This window comes from Styela clava, chromosome 11 (assembly GCF_964204865.1).
Source record: "Styela clava chromosome 11, kaStyClav1.hap1.2, whole genome shotgun sequence".
Taxonomy (NCBI): Eukaryota; Metazoa; Chordata; class Ascidiacea; order Stolidobranchia; family Styelidae; genus Styela; species Styela clava.
In genome coordinates, this window is record NC_135260.1 from 11,970,559 (window position 1) to 11,989,718 (window position 19,160).

Below are 19,160 nucleotides of genomic sequence, written 5' to 3' on the forward strand. Positions count from 1 at the left end.
TATGCACATTAGGATATATTTATTTAAAATGGTAGCCGACATCGTTAAACTTTTTAAGTTGTTTTTTTACGATGTTGCGATGTCGAGTCTGCACATACATATCAACGACACATAAAAGGCGAATCCGGCGCTTCGGGCAATTCACCGGTTTACCGTCAAATACTTAAAGGATCTCGTAAACAAATAAAAAATGATATTATTTTGCGGTTATGTGGGTTGACATTAGCCTACAGCAGAGTGACGAAATTGCAACTATAACCTGCCAGTTCACACACACTACTTTTCAGAATTTTGAATCTGGCCCAGTGTAAGTTTCAGATCGGCGAATCGTAATTTTGTCACACATAAAATTCAAACTTTATATAACATATCACATACGCTTCCAATGATAAGGAACATTACTTATTTAATTAGGATATTTCAAATTTCAGGTTCATTTGTTTTAATAAAATCGTGGTTCGGCCCAAACTTACAAAAAAACTTTGGTTGCCTCCTCCAGCTCGAATTCGAGTATCACAACAGATATTGGCATTTGTGCTTGGGAAGCAACAACTTTTCAATTATGTTGTATTATGTTGTTCATAATACCGCGAAAAGCAATTACTGTAAATTAAATGTTTCAAAAGCTTGTTTGCCTAGTAGTTGCCACACTGACAAGCGCAACATACAGTGATTCTCTATTTTGAAGGCTCATTTATTTTCTCCTATTTGAGCGATTACACCCCAAATCGTCATAAGAATGCCCCACTGAAGATACGTGGGAGAGTTATACACACAAGTAAATTTTTCATTCAATATTGAAATATTCCCATTTTCTTATCCATGGGAAAATCAAATATTCTCTTTATTTTCTATTTTTACTTTCACTTAATTCACACAAAAATAAAATTTTGTTTGTTTGGAGCTTTGAATGTGATTGACGACTTCACATGTCATGTGAAAAAACACATTAATGTGACAATATTACTCGAATAAACTAATTGTATTCTTGGAGGGGATGAGTAGAAAGTGAAAACGAGAAATTACACGAATTGAGAAGTTTTGAATCTTTCGTTGAGCCTAACAACTGTCTGAAACACTTGCAAGTAACTTAAGCCGTAAAATGTAACAGAATTTGTGTCAAGTGTTTCATACGTATGCCTCCAAATGGAGTGTCTCTGATACTTAAGACAGCATTGTTTTGTGAGTCCATGATAAAAATTAAACTTTTGGACGAGGTGATGATCAAGCCTCGATCATGACTAAAAGACGTCTAATAGAAATATGGATTGCACAACATTAAAAATGAGTAGTCGGGGTGCAGAAATATCAATTGATAAGTAATGCGTAATAAGTGAATCCAACAATAAAAAAATTTCCCAATCAATATAAAGTAAAAGCAAAGTGTAAATGTTTTACATGATGGCCTCAAATTGTATCAAGATATGAGACAGTGGCATTTGAATCCTTTTTACCCTATAATTTTCTCTTCACAGGTGGCAATTTGCTAAATAACAAACATAAACAGATCACAAAATTAACAACACGTTTCCACATACTGGACGGATCAAAAGAACACGATGAAACTGATGGTGACGCAAGAGATAACAATGATAAGATATAAAACCAACGAAATGATTTTAATCTTTATCAAGATAATAGATCACATTGATAAACAACAGGCATATGCTGACAGGAGACACTCGTTAATATAATATTCACCATCAAATTAGCATATGATTTTTTTTTACAAAGATTTGTTTTGATCATGATTGGTTAACCTCAAACTTAATAACTAGAGTTATAGTTCGATCAAACTTATTTTGATATAACAATTATCTGAGATGGGAATTTTAATTCGTTGGCTAGGAGTTGGTGTTGTTAGTCAAGTCTTTTTATTCTTATTAAAATGTCTTCAAAACATCTGTATTTTGTTACGAAAGTTACGCAATATACAATATCAACAAACTCAACAAATTGAATAATATTGCATAGTAATTTATCAGCCTATTGCATATGCACAACGGTAGAATATTAATGAATTTGGCGCATCTCCTAATAAATACGAGTTTAAGCTGTTAATATATTTAAAACTACAAATAAAATTCATTCGGTCTAATTTTCCACTAGTACTACGTGTAAATACGAATCACCCCAAACAAAATGTTTGGTGATAATTGATTGTGGAGAGTAAATGAGAATCGAACCCATGATCACTATTCTTCGACATAACATGTTAAGTATCACACACGATCCGATCAGATAGCAAATTCAACTCGACAAGCTAATCTAAGCATAAGTGCCAAAGCCGATCGTTTATTCATATAAAATGTCATAAAACGAATTTGATACTAATCTCTATGAGCTTTCATCGTCTCTATCGTTTTGGTCACTTAAATTTCTCGTTTTCCTGTGTTGAAGTAACTACACTATCAATTGAGATGAATTGTAAAGTGTATAAACGAAAACTATACATTACGTTTTAATGTAATGGGGTAGAAAAAATTGAAAAATAAAACCATTAGTTTAGATCTGGAACGACCAAGTATAAACGAAATATTCAGAATGATATTTGTTGCATACCACGATTGAAAAAGTAACAACAATCAACATTGCTGTATTCGACATTACAGATTGAAATGATTACTGTAAATTCAAAGTAAAATAGCAGAATTTTTATTTTACAATACATGTTATATCACGATTTTTGTCGCATCACGCGGTAGGCGTATGGGTTAAGTTGACTTCAATAAAAATATTTGGGCCGTACGGTGGCAAAAACCGCGATTTTAAGCTTCGCGATCGATCACTCAAACGAGGCAGTTATGGAAAGTCAACAACTCGAGAGCATAAAATCATATAAAAACAAAAGTAAAAGCAAAAGCTGAAAAAGGGGTACTTAAGCCTTCGTGGGTACGGCGAAGTTATGTGTCTTTTGTGAATAAACTATAAACAGATTTCAGTAAATTTTAATGTAACTAATAGTTATATAGCAGGTGGGACTACAAAAGACTAAAGAGTGGATGAGCCATGGATTGTTGCGTGACAAAATGAATACTCGGGTTTAAATCATACAACCGCACTGCAGAAGTTAGCAATAACACAAAATTTGAACTATAAAAAGCATAGGCAATGTTTTCTAACTTCTTATACCGTTAATGACACGCCAAGTTATACTCAGTATTAGACCGTAGCGACCTATGACGATAAAACTAATATCAATGTCCTACCGCTAAAAAGCATTAAGCCTACTTTGCTTTACTTTGAGGTTTAGAAACGTCACATGTCGCGGGTGCGGACGCAAGGAGCGGGTACATCAAGAGGCCTCATGGGTCATAGAAATCGCGACATCGTTTGGATTCAGAATGCCATTCCCTTGGGGACCCGTGGTACTCGGAGTTGCAGACGACGATGCAAAAGAACATGGTGTTCGAAGGTACAAAGATAAAAAGAAATCATCATATTGAAATACGAAACCGCCGCGTTGAAATATCAAAAACAGTGCTGAGTAAGTAATTAGTAAGTTATAAGAACGAATGATTGCCAATAATGCTAACGCTCATTCACAGTCCTATACAGGTGTCCTATAACAAGGCTTGTTACGTATAGACAATACCCCTTTACCCAAAATCAGTCCACAACGGTTGGTGAGTATTATGATCCGGCGGTCGGTCACCCCTCGATAAAAAAATGAACACAATATTTTCAATTACATATTACCCAAGTGGTTAACAAGATTCAGTAGTCTTAGACTTAGTATTGTTGCATGATTTTAAAAGCTTATGTAACTGACGATCTGAAGAGCGTTAGTGTCGTGATCGGATTACAGGCGGCTAGGGTCATATACAACCCATTACGCGGGTCGGTAATCGAAGTTGTCCCTAAAGACCATCGGCGACGGACGCTGTCGCAAATGTTAGCTGTTACTTAGCGAGATGAGCGCATTTAGAATCGACAGCTGTTGAGTTGCTTGCCAAAGCGGGGAAATGTTTGTAAACAATAGGTTATACACGCTTTGTATCGGTTTAATAAATCAATCGACAAATTGATATAACCTCGGTATTTTGATATTAAATAATAGAATATTCTGAATTTTTGTAATGTTATTTCAATTGGAAATGGAAACATTTAAATATGAAGACAAATTCATAATATGTAGCAAACTTGTAGTGCATATATATTTGTAATGAAAAAACGAAATTTCACCATATTTTCGTTATTAACTGCAACTTTGCATCGATGTACTCGAAGCAATGCCAACTCTATTGGAATTGCTCAATTAACCTCGACCTTCAATCTGAGATAGACAGGTCAAAAGTCAGGAATACTCATTTTCTCACTTTTCGGATTGCCGAAAGTGCTTTAATCCGCCCTTTTATGGGAACAAAGTAAGCCCTTAACCGACACGCTCACTGATTGAAAGGTATTCACAGAATGCAAAATGATAGGGTGGTGTTAGATACATTTACCCATAAATAAGACCGCAAACCCCAATGGGTTTTATGCGGCAATGACTACATTTATAATTTAGGTTCTTGATTGTTTGACCTACTTGCAATATCATTGAAACTTCTAAGATCTGGTTGTAAAACGAACTAGCAACCGCCATGAATAACATCGCCGCTGTTTCATAAATAACCAAAAGCAAAATATAATCACTGTGATGAACCGGTGTAAAATAAACAGTTTTTCTATTTTTAATATCACATTATTTAGAGTCTAAATAGATTCCAGATGCGCACAATTCTTTACAAATATGTGAAACTGGTACAAATTTAAATTTGCATAACTGAGCATGATTGTTAGTAATAATTAAAGTGCACGTGTCTGTTGTCAAATCAACGTTTCGACAATCGAAACAGAAAGCGGCTTCGTTTCATGTACTGATATTACATAAAATTTTCAGTTTAATTACGTAATACACGGAACTGTGTTTACTTTATTCACGTTCATATCTATAAATCCATTAAATTTCAAAAAAGTTCGCTAATCTGGACCATCCAAATGTCTGTCGAATGCCAATGAAACTCAACTTGAGATTGGAAATTTAGTCTGAACCGTACTTGGCAATAAACCGAAAAAGGCTTTCAAATTACTCGTAATTTCATTACCGTATTATGAAATTATATTTCTATAAAAAATATGATGGAAATAGTGGTTATTTAAGCCGTGAAGGGGGCAAAAACGTGTAGCGAACGGGGTAAAGGTGATCATCGAATCGGCTTAAAGTCGATAAAGTAGGATATGTGCGCTGGTCCGACTGCATATTATGCAAGATAAATAGTTTGACAGGTTCTTTGAATAGCTTATTATTTTGTGTCCAAAGCAACCTTGCGTGTTAGAAGAATGTATAATATGTGTTAAAGTGAATGCCACCAACGTCGAGTTACTTTTTCATTGAGTGAAATTATCAAGCACGGCGTGAAGGCGTATCAGATTTTTGGAAAAAAAATTGTGATAGTGTTTCTTGTAGGATGCGCAATTTCTTCGTACAGTTTTGTGACGTCACAAATATTACACCATTGTTGGAAATTTATAACTTTTCCTCAACGCTTCAAACAATGACATATTTCGCGATTCTATAATCACGCGATAGTGTTACAAATACAATGAAAGTAATTGTAATTTTAGTGAAAAAAGGAAAACACCAACACGAATTTATCACGGAAAATTTATAATATTTCAAGCGTGACATTGTGAACAAGGCATGGCGTCACGGTGTGCCATGAGCGGGGGATACGCCTGGTTGGCGAACCGCAGTATTTGTCCGTTGATGCCTCGATTTCATTAACACGCGACTGTGTTTGTTTTCGTTTGTAAAAATTGGGGGCGACAAACCCATTTTCGATTTTTTAGTTTCCGGCGCAGATAGCTAGATTAAACCACCCGAAACTACATATTTCCAAATATTAAGCGGAACATTAGGAGAATAAGATTGTGTGGCATACCAAGCGTGAATGATAAGAAAATAATCACCCAATTCGTACAAACGTATATGGCCCATGAGTCGTAAATAATTTGGTGCAAAATAACAAGTGTCTGGTCACTTTAATGTGGCTATCCCTTATTGACCATTAGCCACGGTTGGTCACGGTACCATGGTTTTGAATAGAAAAAAAAACAAATTTTGGTGACCCATGAGCAGGTTTGTCACGAGTTTCGTCTGATTTTGGATCAAAGCGGTTTTATCTTCCATTTTCAAAACGTCCGTATGATTTTGTATTGGTAATTATTGTATAATATTATTTGTGAAAACCAATTGCAACAATATTTCTGCCATTACGAAAGAGTTGAGCGCTTGATAAGCATTAATTGTGTCGTAGGGAGGTATTCTGTCAAACGTATGAACTGCAGATGGCTCTTGTTTCGACCACAGTCTGAGAATATTTATAAACGTGTTTATAGCGAATAAGTGCCGATTCGATAGTATGTACCAATCTGAAAACACCAAAAATGATCTTCAACTCGGGATCAAAATCCTCTTATGGTTGCTCATAAATTTTCCTTAATTAAATAAAAAAAAAAATAACTTCATCTTCAGTATGGTCTCTATCAGGAAGGCTAATAGGCTGAAGGAGAGAGATACATTTTTACCAAACGATCATATTGTTTCCGGTTACTGCCCGAAGTATAAATCACAAATCATGTGATGTTTGATTTCAGATATACGCATATTTTTGTATCACGTGGTAAAGAGTCTTTATAAAAGTATTACAATCGATCAAGTACGTTTAGGTATGAACGACCTTTCCTTTATTTGCATTATTGGAATTAATAATGGTTTACACTTATTCAATATTAAGCTCAAAGTTTTTGACTGAATTGGCTCGTTAGACAGTATACACGTGACGATGTAGTAGTTGAAGTATTTCTTCGTATTGTGAAATAATTATTTGGGAATAATTGTGGGAATTTGAAATTCTGTTCTATTCTATCTTAGCATCGTTCTATGAATTACGATCCACAATTGGTTACATGTAACACTGTAGGAAAATATTTATTGGAATGAGTACAACATCGCAAATATTAAGTTTTATTCCGCCCAGTGTAATCATGGAACAGTTATTGCAAAAGGTACATTGTTACATTGTTAACAAATGAACTCGATGAATTTTTAATTCCACGAGTTACCGTTGCAATGAAAGAATTGGAGCGAGATTGCACGGTACATTGGCAACAAATTTTCGAGTAATTTTCGCTCCCCTTTCACGCCTTTTACTTTCTGCCACCCAAATTGACCTGCGAAAAATCGTCAAAGCGCATCGAACTCGGAGGAGATGTACTTATAAAGAAAAACATTCGGAGCTATCAGCCAATTTGTATGTGATAACTAACATTTCGACTTGATTAACAGTCGTATTTATAAAACAGGGTAACAACAAGAAGCAATTACATATCTACAATATCCAGCTTTTTTGCTGCGATCATATCAAGCACCGTCGAGATACCTTCATTAGTTTTTTTTAAGCAAATCATGCCATTTGCCTTCTGTGGTATTATAATTAAGTAGATATCCTTTGCCGGTATAATATTATAAAGCAGGTTACAGTCACTTAACTTCATTTACACATTTTAAAAGTGAAACCCCAAAGTGACTAATAATTTGAAAGATGAATGGGCGATTTGCACACCTACTTAACGCTCGGAATTTACTGTATAATGCTTCATCAAATACATACATGGACGATTGATCCCCGGGCCGTCTTTCATCATGATTCGTGGGTCCCATGCTTAACCCCTTCTAATTTGTAAATTAATGACAGACAAAACGGATGAAACAAATAACGAGTTTTAAGAGTTGACTCATTTTGTCCGAAAGTATACAATCAATAAGCATAAATAAATAGTTTTTGTGAATCTTGTTATTATTTGAAAAAAAAATCTGTCTTATCAGCAGGCTTCCGAAAAGTTGAGCCCCTTCGACACGTGTAAGCAATCGACCAATACAATCAGTGTTTATTTACTTGAATAAAAATTGCTATTTTCTCGATAATGCATTCAGGGAATAAAGGACTTATAAAATCTGTACAAAATCGTGCCATTGCTTCACGATGAGCCTAAAGATTATGAGGATATTTAATGATTTGCAAGATTTAATAAAAAACTTTTGGTTTTAATTTCTGTTTCATGTGTGGATAACTTTACGAGTGTATCCGGAAAGCCGGGGTGAAGGTTGACTTACATAGTAGTGACACTTTAAATGAGGCGAAACAACGAATTTGGATATGGGGGAACGAAATATCTAGGGATGAACACGGCAATGACCTTGCAAGTATCAATTGGCAGTTATTCAAGGAAGGAGCACGTTTTTGTGGGGTTCCTGAAAATCCAAAATGTGGCAAGTGGCCAATTTCTTGAGTGAAGAAAGGGCTGCAGACAAAACTTGACTGTATGCCAAACAAATGAGTTGATCGTCTTCTAGCACATGCGATGGTAATATTACTAAAAAGTGGAATTGCTCAATAAAACCAGTTAGCTAGAATATTTATTGTCTTCAAGCGAATAGGATATTTGAAAGAATATTGCAATTGATGCAAAACGATATTTGCTGTCATATTAACGAGAAAAATGGAAAAAACAATGAACATTCATTTCTGACTCCCAGCCTCCTTACGATTTTAATTGTTTTTATGTTAGTGACAAAAATGTCAAATTTTCGTGGGATGAGTCCCTCGATAATCGCGTGCGGAGAAAAGGAATCGCGGCCTAGAACGACTACACATACCAAAAAATGCAAACGTTTGACATTTATTTTTTTTATTTTGACATAACACAAATATTCTTAAAATACCAAGCGTTAAGCACTAGCTTTACTTTGGGTTATATAATATGCACCTTTGCCATTAACCAGAACAATAAAAATTTACAATAAGATGAAATCATCCATTTAAAATTGAGGTTACTCTTGGTGAGTAAGTGAGTAAAAACAAAATAAATCCGTAACATTTCCATCTTTATTCTAGTTGAGTAAATATTATTGCAACAAATCCTAAGAAAGGTCATCATGCGTCACTTTTTGACAAGGTCTGAAATCGAATTCTGTTGATACCAGCTCAACACACGTTTAACACCCCTAAAAAGGTACAAAAATGGCTAATCGCTGCGGAATTTCGAGTTTGATGCCGCAACCAGCCGTTGACCCGACTAAAAAGGATGTCGGGCTTGAATATTCCTGCCAAGAAGACTTTTACATCTGCTATACATCATCATCACTGTCAAATATTTAATCTCAGCACCCTCGCTACACCAGACTCAGACGAAAACAACAATTTTTTTTATTCATTGTATTTTATTCTCCACCTGGTCCGAAATATTTTTGTTCAGATCAATTCATACATCGATCGTTCGTAAATCGCGCCTGTTATTATTTTATTCTTAGTCGGTACACTTCAATTATTTAATTACCTATCCATATTTAACAGAAAAAAATTTTGTTAATTAATTCAAAACGCCAATGCATTTTAATTTTATAGTGACGTCACAGACAGGATTTGTTGCGTAGAATTTGCCTAATCCAGGATGGTGTGAAAACGTGGCATAAAATAGCATAAAATAACATGAGTTGTGTAAGGAGATATTCAATATAAGCGATATGTGACGAAAAGGCAATTGTGTCGTCATATAATAATGAAGATGATTACGGAACAGTTTTTTCGATTCTACTGAATATTGTTACTTTAGTGTCACCCTTAGTAAAAACTTGATAAAATCTCAAAATGGCCGTTGAGTGAAAGTCCGAATAAATAAATTGAACACTTCTTTTGAATCGAGATTTTTGACTCGTCACTAAAAACTTCAGGAGAGAAAAATTTCGGGATAATCTCAGCACCCTTTAGTCGAAAAAGCTTTCGTTTTTTATTCTATTACTTTATTATTTTGTTTAATTTTAAGTTCCAAACAAATTTCGTCGTGCGTATATTCGCATTCCGCATAATTGTCACGGACAACGAGCATCAAAGACACAAAGGCATTATTGTATTTTGAGTTATAGATTCCGGTATAAACCGTGTAAATTGCTAACCCGCACCCAAGTCTTATTTAATAATATCTAAAAAGGCAGTTTATCATTAATTGGTTGGTGTTTATACTTGGCCTGTGATAAATCATGTGCAAACGAATGACAAAAAGATTGATTTTAAGAAAAAAAGGCAACTTTTGACATTTGCTATGTCTCTCAACACAAAAGCCGGTTGTAGATTAGCGAAGTCATTACTCCGTATCCTAAAAAATTATTTATGCATAACTCTATCATCTCCAAGTATGATCTACATATTCTCCGTACATTTGGAGCGCGATATATCCTTTGCATATACATGGTCAATCATCAGATGGATATTTCGTTAAAAAGTTTCTGTCGGGGTCACAAAGTACAATACCGACAAACCAAAGCAAACATTATGTCAGCGGCAGGAAATACCATTCCATTTTTAAGTGATAAAAAGAAAATGTTTAGCACGGAGGTCAAAAAAATGTTTATTTAATTTTGTAAAAAAAAATCAAGCTGGCTTTGTAAAAGTTTTAGTTTAACGCCAAATCAAAAATAGAAAAGATTGTACTACACTAGAGCTTCATTACGTAAAATCAATTGGGGTACACCCGGTCCAATGGGTTGAAATATAGTGCGCATTCAGATTTTTGACTTATTTGCGAATTCTATTAATACAAAAATGGTCTTTGAAGTCGAAACATAAAATTCGATTAGAACTGTGCTAGCAGGCGAAAGTTTCGACTTGTGAAATCTTGACCGTTAACTTAAAAATATAACAATATTAAATTAGGATAATTTAGGTGTGATTTGGGTTTCGACCATCACGGAGTTGGGCCGTTTTGTTTCTCACTATAGTATCCTATCTATAGAAATATTGTATTCAGTGGTTATTTATTACTTGACATATTTTGTTTTTTTTATTTTGTTCTTCATAATTGCTAGGGTACTAAATAATATAGCCCAAGTTTCGGTATATGGACTTATTTTATGGCAACCGTAAATGCCAATTTAGCCGGTTTGAAGACTCTTTACTGCGCTAGGTCCAGTACAATATAACATAAATAAAAGTCAATTTTCCCAGTAATAAAATACATCCGTAGCTACAAATTATGTTTGGTGTCATATATTATAGCTAACTAGCTACAGCTTACTTTCTTTGAAAGGCATATTATTCCGTAAGACTTGACCCCCGGGCGACTTGAGCATATGGTTAATTGGCGTTCGGAGACGTTTTGCGGCAACCGGCGTTATTTTAACGGCAATACCACCTGCCACATGATAGATGAATTTTAGTTTTTTGTGAGATTTTTGGGACTTCAAGTGAATAAATTTTAATATATAATGTTTGTATGGAATCAGTTATGGAAAATACATCATTCAACTTATAAATATATTTATAGATATGATATGATTTAAAACTTTTGTAAATACATTAATTGTGAACACTTACGGTATATGAAAATTAATATGAAAACTAATATATATGAAAATTTATTGTTAATTTATTGTTGATTGCTAAATTTAGACCATTATTTTTGAAAATGCTGACACCCATTCGATCCGTTGGTGTAACCGTACTTGTTTATTGTTTATATGTAACAGGGTGGGAAGATGTTTATTTTTTTTTCGCGTATTTTGCATAACTGCCTCCCGCCCGAAGTTCATGAGGGTTTATTGTGGGTTTAAATTTAATGTATCTCATAATGCTCATAAGTCAATCTTAAGCATATCTTTCGAATTTTGTCCCTAAATGGAGTGAATTTTTTTAAATAAACCTTTGAACTTGGGCATCATAATGTCCAAGTTGCCAGAAAAAAATCGAGTGAAACTTTGCACGACAATCTGCAAATGCTATTAATGCGTCGTAATTGTCTCGTATAACGAACGACGAATGACAGTATTTTAGCTCAAGGCAATTTGTAACGATCGTAATTAGGGTTAGTATAAACGTATCACGACAACTAGATTATGCATATGTTGTGTGTTAGAAATTTCACAATACCTGACGAAACTAGCACGGTAAGAATTTCATTCATATTGATATTCTGCTCTTTTGTTTCAATAAAAAAATTCTTACGATTGTACATTCAAATGATCATGGTCGGCCTGTCAACTCACAATACAACTAATGATGTAAATGAAAAATAAAATTAATGATGATCAGGATACATAATGATTTGGAAAATTTGTAATGTCGCGTTGACTATCCAAGTTATATAATTCTTCGTCCCTTCAATTTCAATGTCATTTGCATAATGCTTGTACGTGAAGAAAAGTATTTTCCAATATTTCTAGACATCATTAAATTATATTGTTCGTCATCGAATCAAAAAACAATGGATCATTATCACAATATAGACTAAAATTATACAAAATTGCACTGGTTTTGGTTTCATTCGATATCACGGTCATTGATCAAAATATTTATTACATTAGTTTTATCTGTTTTTTGAATAATTCAGTTATTTGAGTATTATCAATGTTTATCGCCAAACGATTTCCCTGAAAAACTACTATTTTACGTGTTATTTTTCCTACATCTGTCAAGTTTTGTTTAGTTTTGAAAGGAAATCGATCAATTTTCATTGAAAATAGCAATCGCGCAAAACATCGACCACATTTCTTAACCTATGAATGACAACTGCTCAACACGGCTCCCACTGGCCATTGATTTACAGGCGTTATTTGCTATACTGTATATAATTCTGCCTTCAAGGATTCAAATAGTCGATAAGGGGTTAGAATAAAGGTTTGTTCAGCTAGACTGAAGACCTAATTAAGCCCATATTTGTTTCCTGCATACAAAATAGTGTATTCAAGTTTGTATTATTATGACAAAATGACAAAATCAAAATTTCAAATACTGTCAATTAGAAAATTGAAGTGTAAATGGAAAGAATGCAAACATTATGTATATTATGATGATATATCAGTGAATAATAGGATTTTTAAACTAGCAATCTCGATAAATGTGATTTTTATTTGCAATATAGGTGATCCATCAGGTCCATTTGATATTATGTAAAGTTAATATTACCCCGATCCATTCTTATTTCGTATCGGAGTTACACCTGTACTCTGTTATTGTGGAACCGATTCCAAACTTGATTATGAGAATATTCGAGTTTGTTCAATCGTACTAATCAGCTATGACCTCTTATCTCATACTTGACTCCAATCATTTTCAAATAATATTAGCAAATATTCGATATTTCACAACATTTCGATGGTTTTTTCATTATTTTTTCGTCGTAAGAAACTATGTCATTATCAAATAAAACTGCTCAATAAAGTAGGCTCTTTGTCGTCAACTTTAAAGTTTTGGGTGATAACATACTTAACGTATAAGGCTTTTAACGCTACAGTTGAGAAGACATCCGCAAAATCAACAATGTGTCGTAATAGAAAAAATGACGACCGTATACGTATTCTGATCTTTCAGTTCACGTTAGTACGTACATGGCGAACGAATAAATAGCGACGGAATATGGCAGATCAATCTTAACTTTAAATATCTGTAATGAATGTGTATATAGCATTCTGATACCAGCGACACGGTCGATTGCCGGTAACAAAAAATCGACGCGCGTTGGGTCCGTCTGCGGTTAGCTGAGACGTCTAATTTTGTGCATCTACGCGCCCCTTGTTGCTTTAGCCATGCCGCGCGATTTGACCTTGAATGCCAAATGATAAAATTAAATCTAAAAATACGCAATATTCTGTCTTGACATATATAAGTTAGATGCCAACGATTTTGCTAGAAAAATCCACAAGGGTCAAGAATTTGTGCAATCACTGGAGTTGTACCCTACCCTCCCAAATTATTACATCTTTCACACAAAGAAAATCGAACTTTTACGAGGTGCAAGTTTTTTATTTCGATAATCACAAAGAATTCTTAAAGTTTGTATTCTTAGATGTACCTATAATTAACAAGTTTCAATTATATGGGTATGGTACATCATTCAACTTTGTTAACCATTTACCAATATAGAATTAAAATCCATATGTTATATTGAAAAATAAATATTCGCGTCCCGACATCATAGCTCAACAAACAAGCAATGCGACATCATAATTTGATTCACCTTCCAACAATGTGTGAATCCGCACTATACCCGCCATTTTAGTATCATCTAATTCTAAATTCCATATATATACCCGTAATTTTGACCAAAGTCAAGTTATAAGCCAATCCTGCTATATTCATTGATATTTATTTTTTGTTTGTCACGTATATGATTTGAAGTCGCAATGGTTTTGACGTTGTCCCAACAACTATAACATAACAAAGTGAAAGTCTACAAAAATCGCAGATATCTGAGTTTTGCAGGTATAGTTCTGGGGTATCAATATAACTACCAGCATGTTCATAAACCCGCATAAACGAATAAGTGTTCCGAATCACACATGAAAAATATGATTAAAATAATTTTTATACATGGTAACATTGAACAATGAATAGTATCGCTATTCCTTCGCAATTTTATCGATCAGCGGAATACATGTTTGTAAAGACTATTGTCTATCACCGTATGTGTGTTCGATGTGCTGCTTTGCAAATGGCATTAGTTGGATGGCAAGAGTTTGCGACGACGGAGTAAGCAAGACACATTATATCGATTCTGTGGTAGAGGGAGCTAGGACAACTAGATTCTGTTCTCCCAAAACTTCATCATTAGTTACCTCTGACCATACAAAACTCGTGATAAAACATGTTAGAAATCGCGCCTTTTTCACTTGCCATACTCGGGCTTACATAACAATAGTAAAACCACAAAACCGACTTCTTTTATTTCCCTTGTCTTCGGCGTTAATATTTTATGAGTAAAGGACCTAATTCACTTGCGTGACGATATTAGTACAAAGAAATGAGAATAATAAACGATACAACAAGTGTTGGCACTGATTTGAACGACAATTCAGACGATAACTTCACGCTCAACTTGTCTTGCACTAACACAATGTGCATAAATGGGAATTGGAGATGAGGGACATGAATGACATAAACTGTCCTTTATGTGTATTCGAATTCTGTTGACCCATGTAATACATAAATACAAGAAACCGAAGTATAATTTTATTGAATGTAGTGAACAAAATTTTATAATTAGGGTTCGATGTTTAAAATTTAATTACAAAACACTGATAACTGTCGTTCTCATTGATATACTAAATAACGTAAGATAAATATAACGTAATGATATTTCGTCTAATTTGGACAACGATGATCGTCTTTCACACAATAACCAACCTAGGTCTGCCCGTCACCATGATTGTGTAACTAATTATTCAAATAACTGTGAAAAACTAATATATTTTGAAGGTAATTTTCACAGCGATGACAAATATAAAATTCGGATTACAATAAAACAACAAATCAGGCGTTTTGACTTGACCCGAATATCAGAGCGGCTGACCGTTCTAAATATAGTGTCACTCGATAACTAACAATACACTTTAATCGCTCTGAATGCTATTTTTATGTAACTGATATTATTTTCTCATAAACCGATAATTTTGAAATTATTGCGTGGGCGATGAGTAAATAAAATTTTGGGTACTCCCGAAGTATGTGAACCAAGATGGCGGACACCGGAACGTAGTATGCGTATCAGGTTAGGGTTAGGCCATAATTTTATTCAAATTTTATTCATTTTAGTTCTATTACGAGTTCGGGGACTAGCCAAGTGAATCCCATAGTATTTGTACCTCAAAATATGGCCTAACCCCAAATTTTGTGGGAAGTTATATTTTATTAAAGAATATCATAAACACTATCCAACGTTAAAGGTTTTTTTCAATAATTTTACCGTGAGGGCTAAATAAATAAAGAAATCAGGTGAAAATGTACCAGGTGTAAAATATCTTTTACATACGTGATTAAACGAATGAATATTTAAATTTCCAACATTGTTAAAAATCCTTGGTTATTTGCTTTCACTGACTGAGTAGGCTGTGGAATTTACGAGTGGCCTAATTGCCATAACAACATTTTTTATTAATATCCAATACAGTCATCCCTCCTTCGTCACCAAATATTCGCAGTACCTTTGTACTCATTCTTGAGAAAAACAACAGCAGAACACACGATTCAAACAAACAGATTGGCAACTCCGCAGGACATCGACAGTTTGGAAATTGTTGTGATGGCACAAAATCGTTCTTATTATCTTATTAATCGTTCTTATTAGGTTAATTTGCAAGATATATATTTGATACAGGATATGTTTTTCGAATCGCCGAATACGGTTTTGGATTGTTTCGAAAACTCGTAACTACGTAGCAAATTTTAGCTGAAAGTATTTGATAACTTGATAATGTACCTCAAAAATTACACTCCTACTATCTCCGAACTACGTCAACTCTTACTGCATGATAACAAACACACTGTTTACTTCCTTCGGAATCATTTGTCATGTTTATGATGACGTCATTACGGCGCGTAGACACTAATATGTGCACGTTGTAAAATCGATGTATATTGCAGTTTGGTAAATATTGTAAACCCATGGACTCCACGCTTGCTTTTTGGTAGTAATAAGTGCGTAGTATTTAAATAAAGCATTGTTATGTATAAGAGAAAAGGTTGCATGGCATGGGCTATGAGTTAAAAATACGTATGATTTAAAATCAGAAATAGGTTTTATATCTATAAATAAACACAAGGCATTAGATTTGTGTGTTGTGAAATCTTTGAATGGTTTTATTGTGATGTGATAAAGACAGATATACTAAATATTGCAAATATTAATTTCAAGTGCTTCTAAAATTAATTATTCAGCCAGATGCGAATTGACGTATGTTGGTTTAGTAAAGCGATCAAAATTGCGAAACTGCCTAAAATATACCAATCTAATATTCCCTCTCACAAAAAAATCGTGGCTACTCGGTACGCCGAGACTCAAAGCAGGTGAATTTCTCAAATATGACGTAATACGATACGTACAAAAATATTAACAGAGTTATGCGGGTCTTACGCATTGTATACAAAGAGAAACATTCAAGTTCTCAAAATAAATATGCACGATGAACAAAAACGTTCCTTGATTTTTTAAATAGAAATGGGGGCTTATATGATTTGAGGGGGAAAAACCACCTGTTTTTACTAATGGAACATCATGCCTCATACCGAAACTCCCAATCGTTGTTGGGTATTTTATAAAAGATGATACGACAAAAATCTCCAGTTTCTTTTATCAATCAGACAAATGATGTCATTATCGTTTTGATGACACCGGACAAAGTCACCGTTACACAAAAAAACAACGTAACTCGAAAAATAAGCTCATTACATTGTACTTATCAGCAAAGCAAATTTCGAATTTCGGCATAAGAGGAAGGAAAACTTTTTATGAAAAAAATGAACGTACCGTTAGACAGCTCATCAGACTCTGTTCAAATGCTTTTTGAAATGCTCTCTGATCAGAACACCATTCCAGCAATTCTTTAGCGGCTTTATCGAAACCTTCAGGCGTTTGTAAATGCTGAAATTTCAAGGACAGCAAGTTATACTTTGACGACGACTTCGTCCTGTCTAGAAAAATTACGATCGCTCTCGGAAACAACCGCGAGTTCGGAATTGCAAGCGATGAAAATACTTTTGTAGTCCTCTGTTATCACACTCAAGCGTGATTTATCGATGTACTGATTGATGTAGGTATACACTAGGTTTCTTACTACATAAATAGTTCAAATAAAAACAATATATTTCAAATAAATACCATATACACCACTAAGTCGATTCTTCTGCTACACCAGTACAAACCCTTAACTCCTGAATGTCTGGGGCTCAAATACGTACCTGTACCAAAACCGAAACTGATGGCGAATAAATTACGCTAATACATTAACTTTAATTGCATTTACCCATATATGTATGATCATGATAATATATAAAAATTGAATGACACTAACTAACTGAAACAATCATACCTGCTGAATACACCTAAGTCTTTCGTTGTTTTGTCGGATGTGACGTTCAACTTCGGCATTGGCGACTTGTGTCATTCCGCCATTTGACATTGAGTTAGGGCCGCCCATGTGGGCCATAGTTCTCTTTTGTAGAAGTATTTTTCCTTTTAAATTCTCCACACGTGGTAATTAATCAAAGAACCACTACAGATGATATCATTAAATCACTCGACTTGTAAAATGTTATTATATGTCCTTTTATCTTGTTTGTTCGCTACGTCACTACAGAATTAGCATTGTGTGATTCCGTAACAATAGAAGGCATTCAGCGCTAGTTAGCTATCCCATTTTGCCACAGAAAGCTTCCCATGCATACGAATTAATTCTCGTCGACACTTAATCCCGTGGAGAGTCGTTCAAGTAGAACAATGATTACAGTCCAGTCGGGCCTTTACTGAGATGATATGTTGTAACGTTACAACAATAGGAATACAGCGATAAGTTCTATAAATACATACAGACATAAGACCAATGACAGAAGTCAAATAATTCTTCTTGGTTTAACAATGAAATGTATCATGTTTATAAAGCATGGCTTTAATACTATTAATCAAAACAGGAGTAGAAAATGAATTCAGATAATGAATCAAAAGCTCTGTTAACTTGAATGAAAATGATGAGAATCTGAGCTTAGATACGGTACTGCTTAGAACCCATTGAAAATAAATCTACAATCAAGTCCATTTTCATTGAACAGTTGCCAGCTGGTGAGTCATGCATTTTTTATAATACAGAAAGTAGTAAAATCTAATAACACTTATATGCTATAAATTTCTGTTCAAAAATCAAATACATATTCAAAATCTAAGAACTGTCTCATTAATAATAAATTAATTAGCGGTATATAAACATATCGAGCTGTAATAGTCTGCTTGCTCAAAAGTAGCCCATACAGTAATCAAACTGTGGTCATTTAATGCTGTATAATAAAACTTATCACTTTATTGCTGCTGTAAGTGTACAAACATTCTCTAAGTGCAGATGGCAAGCGATCAGCGGCGAAACGGCGACGCGGTTGTCACGGAATAACGCGCGCGCCCGGCGAGTCGTCCGACTAACTGATATTAGGACAGCTTGTTTCTTGTAGACACTACATCGACTCTTTGTTTATTGTTAAACCGCGTCTTATTAGACAGCAAGTGACTAGTCGCGCGTACAGATTTATAGAGCACAAAAGAAAATACAAGTCATCGAACGTAAGGTACTAAAACTCGATGAT

General features: G+C 34.4%; 1 protein-coding gene across 1 annotated transcript in view; it reads right to left on the minus strand.

Moving 5' to 3' along the window:
• LOC120347299 (zinc finger MIZ domain-containing protein 1-like) overlaps nt 1-18,594 on the minus strand; it is a 40,438-nt gene extending 21,844 nt beyond the window's left edge. The window contains exons 1-2 of the mRNA XM_039417211.2: nt 17,903-18,594; nt 17,341-17,454 (exon numbers count right to left, since the gene is read on the minus strand). Of these exons, the coding sequence (XP_039273145.2) occupies nt 17,341-17,454; nt 17,903-18,019 (231 nt within the window). The 5' untranslated portion in view covers nt 18,020-18,594. The remainder of the gene's footprint in view (nt 1-17,340; nt 17,455-17,902) is intronic.
• Nucleotides 18,595-19,160: the final 566 nt, after the last annotated feature.